We start from the raw sequence: 9,588 nt of genomic DNA, 5'->3' as shown, positions 1-9,588 counted from the left end.
ATTCAGAGAGCGCGGCGAATTAAATGGTATCGAGAACTGAATAATTCCATGAATTACATAGTCGATGGTACAGGATACATAATAGTATATCGTAATGCAATTAAAAAGTAACGAACCATGTACGATAAATTTTCTACCGTGCATTGAATTATTGTCAAGCATGTCTTTATTATGCATTATACGCGCGCGCAGCCGATTATCGAGTCATATACGATAATACGCCATTATACGAAGTCGGTAAGGAAACTGCAGCGGAGTCTGAAAGTAGAGTGGAACTGGGACAGAGTTCTATTGGACCCTGTGCCTTCAATTTTTCCGAATATAATTAAGTAACCGATTAGGTCGATAAACAGCCACGTTCGAGACGAATAAAATGAGGTATCAATCGTTTCAAGTTAGACAGCATTTTTACGGCCTATATTAATTATTGATAAAAGATGTGATGATGCTCTTGGCGCACTGATTCGATCCAATTTTTATGTGATATACATTTTAATAAGAATAATTTACGATTGCTTATCTTCGCAATTGACAACCTTGTGTTTGACCAGTCCTTTGGCACTTTCATTTTATGTGATCTACATTTTAACAAGAACAATTTACGATTGCTTATCTTCGCAATTGACAACCTTGTGTTTGACCAGTCCTTTAACACTTTTATTTGATGAGATCTACATTTTAATAAGAATAATTTAGGATTATTTATCTTCGCAATTGACAACCTTGTGTTCGACCAGTCCTTTAACACTTTTATTTGATGAGATCTACATATTTTAATAAGAATAATTTAGAATTATTTATCTTCGCAATTGACAACCTTGTGTTTGACCAGTCCTTTAACACTTTTATTTGATGAGATCTACATTTTAATAAGAATAATTTAGGATTATTTATCTTCGCAATTGACAACCTTGTGTTTGACCAGCCCTTTAATACTTTTATTTGATGAGATCTACATATATTTTAATAAGAATAATTTAGAATTATTTATCTTCGCAATTGACAACCTTGTTTTTGACCAGTCCTTTAACACTTTTATTTGATGAGATCTACATTTTAATAAGAATAATTTAGGATTATTTATCTTCGCAATTGACAACCTTGTGTTTGACCAGCCCTTTAACACTTTTATTTGATGAGATCTACATATATTTTAATAAGAATAATTTAGAATTATTTATCTTCGCAATTGACAACCTTGTTTTTGACCAGCCCTTTAACACTTTTATTTGATGAGATCTACATATATTTTAATAAGAATAATTTAGAATTATTTATCTTCGCAATTGACAACCTTGTGTTTGACCAGTCCTTTAACACTTTTATTTGATGAGATCTACATATTTTAATAAGAATAATTTAGAATTATTTATCTTCGCAATTGACAACCTTGTGTTTGACCAGTCCTTTAGCACTTTCACAATTGAATCGAACCAGAGCGCCGAGAGCATCATTACATTTTTTATCAACAATTATATGATCGATATAAAAAGGAACATTTATATTAATTATTAATGAATCCCGCAACTTTTAAGAAATCACGTTATAAAAAATTGTGCATACAGTTCGAATATTTCTGAATTTACGTGCAAAATTTTATCTTTCTAGCTGGGTTCGTCCTCTTCAACTTAATTGCCAAATATGGTAACACCGTTTTTCGATCAGTTTGACTGCGGCGAACCCCAACAACTCCTGTTGTCGGTGGTAAAGGAGGTTATGTAAAGAAGAAAAAGAATGAGTTCGAGGTTACAGGGAGAGAGTTCGAGGGAAGAGAGCGAGACACGGGGTGGCAGGAGAGGAGAGGAGAGGTTGACTGCGAGCAGAGAGTCGATTAGATTGAGCCGTGATTGAAAATTCTGCCTGCGGCAACAACGGTTTCGATTTAAATGTATCCGCGAGCGAAAAGTTTCGTTACTTTTACACGCGGTAACCAATGGGGTCTCTCTCCCGGAGTTCTTTTGAGGGTTATTTGGAAGCCCGTGTATGCGTCCGTGTACGTACGTATGGCGTGGCTTTCGTGCGCGGCGGACAGTTTAACGAGAACTAATGGAATTTTAAAAGCGCATTGCTAGAAGCAAATAGCAGAGTTCCGATCGGGGAAATGCACGTCCGATAACGGAGACGTCGAAGTTTGTCATTGTTTGTGTTTGTTTGATGTCCGACCGCCACCATCGTGCAGTTCATTTTTCACCGCGTGGAATCTTCTTCTTTGTTACAGGTTAAACTCGACAAGAGCCACAATACCAAACCTTCGAAAGTCATTCATATCAGAAACATCCCGAACGAGGTGTCGGACGCCGAGGTCGTCCATCTTGGTGCACCGTTCGGTCGCGTTACTAACGTCCTCGTTCTCAAAGGCAAGAATCAGGTGAGTGATCGTTCATGATTTTTACAGAACAGCGAACTAATTTCTCCCGACTGAAATCGTCGGTGTTGCTCCGTGCAAACATTTTTTAGAGCGAATTTTCCTTTGTTTCGATCGCAGACAGTGCAAATAAACAATTTAATGATTTCGGCGCCACAGGTTCGATCAGACGTTACTCACTAAGCAATTTTGCAATTTAAATTGTTCTCGACGTTTCGATCCAAATGTTCGAACCATTTCCAAGAGAAATTTTGCGTCTGTAAAATACTGTAAGCTATAGTAATTGTTCAACAAAACCGCGCGGGTAATACCAATAAAACTTTGACATACTTGCTAAGTGTAAACGAATTATATAAATTCAGAACTTTTGAGAAATCTAATTCTTTAGAGCACAGGAACTTAAACAAAGTGTCGATTGCCCACCGTTAAAAAGGTTGTAAAATATTGGAATGATTCGCGGAAAGAGTGCGGAAACGCCCAGTTCGAGGTTTGACGGTGTTTGCGGCAAACACGACGCGTCCCCAGGTCGACCAGCAGCTCGTTGGCCGAAATTAACGGCGGAATCCTTGCTCAAACAATATTTACGTACTCTCGGTACACTCGTTTCGCAAAAACACGTTTGATCCGGCGCTGGAATTCGAGTTTGTGCCGCACGAGCGGCCCTCTTCGCGACCCGGACGCGGATGGCCAGGCGCGCAACAACAGAAACAATCGAATCATCGATTCACGGGATCCGAGTCGATGATCGGCCATTTAGGTATTATTATCCATTATTAACTGTGCGTTCGGCGTGCCGCACAGAGGCGGCCTGCACAAAGGCTCTCCTCCCTCCTCCTCCCCCGTTTTCCATCGGGTCGCCTCCCTCCGCCCCTCTTCCACCACTCTCCCACGCGTCCCTTATTCGCTGCCAGCTTTATTCACCCCTCGTCGGTGGCGTTCCATGCATCGTAGCGTTATTATTCCGGATAGGACGCGATTTACCCCTGGTCGCGGTTTGTTGAGTACTCTTTCACGGTGATCAAGCCGCGTTCTGTGTCCTTTGATTGGTAGGCGTTATCTCTTTCGGTTCGGCTGCGCTGCCGAACCACTCGAACCGTGCAGCAAACCGGTCGCGAGGTGCTGGCATTGTCACTGAAAAAATAAGTCCGCCATTCTCGAGATATGTTTAATCACACGACGGGTCTGTTGAAACTATCAGATTCTAACAACAAGCTGATGTTCGTGAATTTTTCCTCGGTGAACCACAAAATTGATCTGTTCTTGAAATTTCTACCAGAATGTCTCTCATAGCGAAGGAAAGCATACTAATTTTTTCGTTGCAAAAGAATTTCCACAAACTGTCGTACATAAACGTTTTATATGGGCTTTAATCTTCGCCAACTACTTTCGTGACTACTTCGGCTAGCTGCCGTCAAATGGCGGTGAACCACTTCCTCGCAACTACCTGTCCATGATTGCAGTCATCGGACCGCCAGATGTCGATCCGAAGTTGGACCTTGTTTAATTAATTATTAGAAGACCGGGGCAGTTGTGCCTCTCTCGTAACTGAAACATTATTTCCGTCTAGCAGATGGCACGAGATGATGCATTCTCTCCGGAATAATTTATCACTTATGTGCGGCGCGCGTACATGTGCGACCGTTACAAGCAACCCGGCATAAATTAATATTAACCGTCGTTACACACGTATTTATCGTTGATTACGGATTCAGTCGGTGAATATTTCAATCTCCGATATTAACAATCGGTCGGCGCGAGTTTTTACCGTTCGTCGTTGTAATTATGTAGCGACAGGGAACAGGGCTGTAATAATGTAACGTCGACGATTCGAACACGGTTACACGGCGGCTGAACGCGATACGAAATTGCTTTCACGAGACGACGCGATTCGTTCAAGTGAACGAGAAGTTGACGACAAATTAGCAATGAGAGAATTGTTATTCGATGCCTGCGAAACTCCGGAGAGAATCTATCGAGTCGCGACTACTCTATCCCCCCCCCCCTTTTCTTTTGTGTAGCATGATTAATAGGAGACCGGTCGTGGGGCGGCTAGGTTCGCCTAAACGTTCTCGGCGCACAGTGCATTTCCTCGGCTAATGCGCGTGTAATTTGCCCGGCAACTAAATCTCTTCATCTGGTTCAATGCGGTGGGGTCTGTGCGTCGATGCATTATTTTAATCCCCACCGGTATAAACAAACCAAGTTCGCATTATCGTACCTGTTGTACTCACGCCTCTATACACATGTTCCAACCTGTGTATGCTCGCGTTTCCGTTAGCCGGCATTAAATATCCCCAATTAAACCGAGGGTAACACAGCCCGGGGTTTAACAAGGTTCTGTCCTGCGTGCGCCCCATTCTGAATCACAGTTTCTTATTTCTAGCATGAGTAGAAAAGAACGTCCAAGTCTCTTCTAAAAGATTCATCTTGGACCCATCACCTAGCTTGGATCCCCAGTTCTGATTCAAGCCTAACATCCATTTGGACCTAACTACCCTCGTCAGCTGGCATGGCTTCATAATCAACACGAATACAATCTTCAGCTTGGACCCTTCACCTCATTCTGAATCACAGTTTCATATTTCTAGCATGAGTAGAAAAGAACGTCCAGGTTTCTCCTAAAAGGTTCATCTTGGACCCATCATGTAGCTTGGATCCCCAGTTCTGATTCAAGCCTAACGTCCATTTGGACCTAACTACCCTCGTCAGTTGGCCTGGCTTCACAATCAACACGAATACAATCTTTATCTTGGACTCTTCACCTCAATCTGAATCACAGTTTCATATTTCTAGCATGATTAGAAAGAACGTCCAAGTCTCTTCTAAAAGATTCATCTTGGACCCATCACCTAGCTTGGATCCCCAGTTCTGATTCAAGCCTAACGTCCATTTGGACCTAACTACCCTCGTCAGTTGGGATGGCTTCATAATCAACACGAATACAATCTTCAGCTTGGACCCTTCACCTCATTCTGAATCACAGTTTCATATTTCTAGCATGAGTAGAAAAGAACGTCCAGGTTTCTCCTAAAAGGTTCATCTCGGACCCATCATGTAGCTTGTATCCCCAGTTCTAATTCAAGCCTAACATCCATTTGGACCTAACTATCCTCGTCAGTTGGCCTGGCTTCACAATCAACACGAATACAATCTTTATCTTGGACTCTTCACCTCAATCTGAATCACAGTTTCATATTTCTAGCGTGGTCAGGAAAGAACGTCCAAGTCTCTTCTAAAAGATTCATCTTGGACCCATCACCTAGCTTGGATCCCCAGTTCTGATTCAAGCCTAACATCCATTTGGACCTAACTACCCTCGTCAGCTGGCATGGCTTCATAATCAACACGAATACAATCTTCAGCTTGGACCCTTCACCTCATTCTGAATCACAGTTTCATATTTCTAGCATGAGTAGAAAAGAACGTCCAGGTTTCTCCTAAAAGGTTCATCTTGGACCCATCACCTAGCTTGGATCCCCAGTTCTAATTCAAGCCTAACATCCATTTGGACCTAACTATCCTCGTCAGTTGGCCTGGCTTCACAATCAACACGAATACAATCTTTATCTTGGACTCTTCACCTCATTCTGAATCACAGTTTCATATTTCTAGCATGATTAGAAAGAACGTCCAAGTCTCTTCTAAAAGATTCATCTTGGACCCATCACCTAGCTTGGATCCCCAGTTCTAATTCAAGCCTAACATCCATTTGGACCTAACTACCCTCGTCAGTTGGCCTGGCTTCATAATCAACACGAATACAATCTTCAGCTTGGACCCTTCACCCAGCTTGGATCCCTAACCGCTCACATCATTAAACCTAGCCTTCACCATGGAAGCAAACAGTCTGCGAGACAAGTCCCCATTAGTAGATTGCACCGTCGCTGGTCAGACCAGGTCGAAGCGTATTTCGAGTAGACGGATTTATGGCTGACTGGAATTATTTACGTTTGATCGTGCCAGAGACGGGTTACTTGGACCCATTAGGGGTTAGTTGTGGAGTCATGCCGGATTCAAGGAAACCGAGAGTCACTCTTCCGGTAACAGCATCTCCTCGAAGACAATTGAAGTAACTCGATCAGCCTAAGGGTTTCGGGGGTGGTAAGCTCGCGTTATTATCGTGGAACGCGTGCGCGTGTGTGCTCGCCCACGGCCAAGCTTCCCAATTACACGCAAACAGACAGTGCGCATTGTTGCAACACGACAATAGAGCGTGCTGCTGCGGTGCCTCCAGTACGCGCATCACCAAAGTACATCAGCAGGTGGGAGAGGGAGAGAGAGAGAGAGGGGGGAGAGGATGATGGGACCTGGGTGGTGGTAGTAAATCGAGTTTCACGATGAACCGCCGAGTTGACCCCTGCGGGCACTTTCGCTGTGTTTGCTTTGATTCGAAGTTTCCGGTTAAGTTGGTTACCGGAACGGGCGGACAGGCTCTTTGTTTGATCCTGCAAACCCAAGCCAGGCCTCCCGGATTTTCGATACCGTTCGCACTCGAGTCGTTCCACGCCGTGCCACGGGAGATCGTAGCCTCTTGCTGCAGGCGATTCGACCTGAAATTCGTCCGTGAAGCTGCTGCCTCTTTTGATACTCCACAGAGGAGGTTCGCGGCTCTTTCGGTTCATTGTTATTGGATTTGTTGGGTCGCGTGTGACCAGACATCTCCTCCAGCCCCTCCGTTCCCCCTCACAGACACGAAAGACGTTGTTATGTCTCTCCTGTACTATATTAAATATTTTTATTTCAATCAAGGATGAGCATTCTTTGTTCCGCGAGAGCATAATTTTTTAAAAATTTTTCTGAAGTCTGTATTTGAAATACTGTACACAGTGAAACGGGATTGTGTTGTTTGAACAACCGTTTCGGAATTCTTGCCACTCCCACCGCTTTCAGGAGCGGCTGCCGACCGCCCAGCGTGCACCGCGTTCTATGCGGATAAAAATGGACTGTTTTTTGACTTGCACGAAACATTTCGTTCAATTAACGAGCGAGTGGCTCTGAAAGGATCGTCGATCCTGTTGCCCCTTTCGTGTCAGTAAAAGCGAATCTGTTCGGTGCAACAGTAAAGCGATAGGATATTGCATATCGGGGAACGTTCCCGAAAAATTTTCGCCGAACAACCACTCGCATAGTTCGCGGATTCTACCTGTGCGCAGTTTTATTTCCGATCGATCGAAGAGAGAGAGAGAGGTAGAGAGAGAGAGAAAGAGAGTTCCGTTGAAGTTCAAGCATACTTAATTATACGGTGAACTTCTGTAATCACCGTGCGACGATGTTGAACGCTCCTGCCGCGGGAACCTGCCGACGGTTCCGTGCGTTGTATCGCCGACGAATCTCCTGCTCTATTTACATGGTTTAATATTAACTCGCGCTGCCAAGTTTAACGCGGACAATCTGACACGAAGTAATCGCGCCGTTCTCGTCGGGCCTTCCCCCCTAGCGCGATTAAACGGCTGCGTGCTTTTCCCTTGGTGCATTCTTGCCGGCCGTCTAAGTTTAGCTCCACGAAAAGATCACTGTTACGCGAAAATCCCTCGGAACGCCCGCTCCAGTCTTTCGGGGTGCCGGTGAACAAGTAGCGAGGCAGGTGGCTTAAGCCTCATCCGTCCCAATAAAAAATTATTCTTTCATGTGTAGATTATAACTCGGAAAACAGTTTTTGACGCAGTTTTCTAAGTTTTGAGGTGGGGGCAGCAGCGAGCAAGTATCGAAGCAGCCAGGTGAACAAATATCGAGGCAGCCAGGTGAACAAGTACCGAGGCAAGTCAGGTGTGGAACTTGAAAAATCGGCTAGAAACAATTAAAAAAATTTTAAATGCTATTAGCACGACTGACCCGTGAATAAGAACAATTTGCATACGACATAAAATTAATTTGTCAATCCAACCAGTCCGCTTTCAATTGAACCGAGTCTCGACGGAGAAAACAGAGATTCTTTTGACAGCGAAGATTAAGCGCGGCCCGCGGAGAAACGCGCAACGCCGTCGCCGCTTTATAATTCGCGGGGCCACGTGGTTGTTAATGAAGGGAAGTCGGTCACGGCTGACGAGTGTTTAGTGTGCGATTTTAATTTCCAGCTAATTAACTTACTCGTCCGGCTACGCTCAAAGGAATCACCGCCAGGATGCGCCCACTCACAAAAGAAGAAGTAAAATATAAAATAGGACAAAAGGAGAATGTAGAGAGCCGAGAGGGGGGCGGGTGAAGTGCGGGGCGGCGGAGGGGAGAGAGGAACGGGTAAATATGGAAACGTAGCAGTCGAGGAATTTTTTTGAGTGGAGCCGGCCTCGGGGAAAAAAGGAACGCCATGAATATGATAAAACGCGGCCGCGGTAACCGAGCTTCTTTTCTATATTAACATTTTAAATTCAATTTAAATTCAATTAAAGTTAGCCACGCCGCTTAAACGATTGCTCCGATGCTCTGCCGGTTTGCGGCCGAGCCTGATGGGCTGAGGGGGGTGTGCTGGTTTGGTCGAATTGGCAAGCGCGACTTTGAACGGCTGAATTCGTCCGCAATCGTTGCGTTTTGCTGCCGCGCGATTCATTATTCTCGCGGTCGAAATCCGTTCGAGCATCGATTCCGATCATTTTTTTTTCAATGTTTCGTGATCATTGTTTTGTGATCAGTGGACAGCGAATTTTACGCAGTTATGAATTCTGCAATACTATTATATTGTTCTCAGCGTGTTAAACGTGTTAAGAAAGAGAATAAGTTCCATGAAACAACGAAAAAGTGATTTTTCGGCTGATCTTTCGTCGATTCGCCGGGGCGAGGGGTCACGCGATTTGCCTGAAATATCGGTGGAGGGAAGGATCGGAAAGATATTCATTGGCTGATCGACGTTGCCGGGCTTGCCGCATTAAATTAAGATTAAATTTCCATTATGCAAATCGCGCGAGCGCAAAAAATGCGTGGAGGGGTTGGGTGGGTGCGTGCGGAGGGTTTATTTATCGATTTGCCGGGTGCATCGCATGTAACAAGCTCGTTTACCTAAATATGGACTCGCTATGCCGTTGATTCACGACCTAGTTTTTCGAATTCTTCAGCCGCAACGAGTCTCTTTGTTCTTCTAAGCAAATATTTGCCGAGCGGGGACTACGCGTATCGTCCCCTACACGTTTACTCTTTTACGCAATTAAGATGGAGCGAGGCCGAGAGAGAAATACCCTCCGAATTTCTCCTTCATTTTTTTAATACACTCGCTGCAATTACATCTTTTCGCG

At 44.3% G+C, this 9,588-nt stretch overlaps 1 protein-coding gene across 21 annotated transcripts in view; it reads left to right on the top strand.

The window, feature by feature from the left end:
• The window catches only part of Heph (polypyrimidine tract-binding protein 1 heph), a 478,446-nt gene that overhangs the window by 369,499 nt on the left and 99,359 nt on the right, over positions 1-9,588 (top strand). For all 21 annotated transcript variants that reach the window (XM_076444563.1, XM_076444562.1, XM_076444546.1 and 18 more), the window contains one exon: positions 2,219-2,368. In XM_076444563.1, the coding sequence (XP_076300678.1) occupies positions 2,219-2,368 (150 nt within the window). The remainder of the gene's footprint in view (positions 1-2,218; positions 2,369-9,588) is intronic.

Source organism: Lasioglossum baleicum, chromosome 20, assembly GCF_051020765.1.
Source record: "Lasioglossum baleicum chromosome 20, iyLasBale1, whole genome shotgun sequence".
Lineage (NCBI taxonomy): Eukaryota > Metazoa > Arthropoda > Insecta > Hymenoptera > Halictidae > Lasioglossum > Lasioglossum baleicum.
Note: the sequence above shows the minus strand (reverse complement) of the source record. Positions and strands in the feature narration are given on the sequence as shown.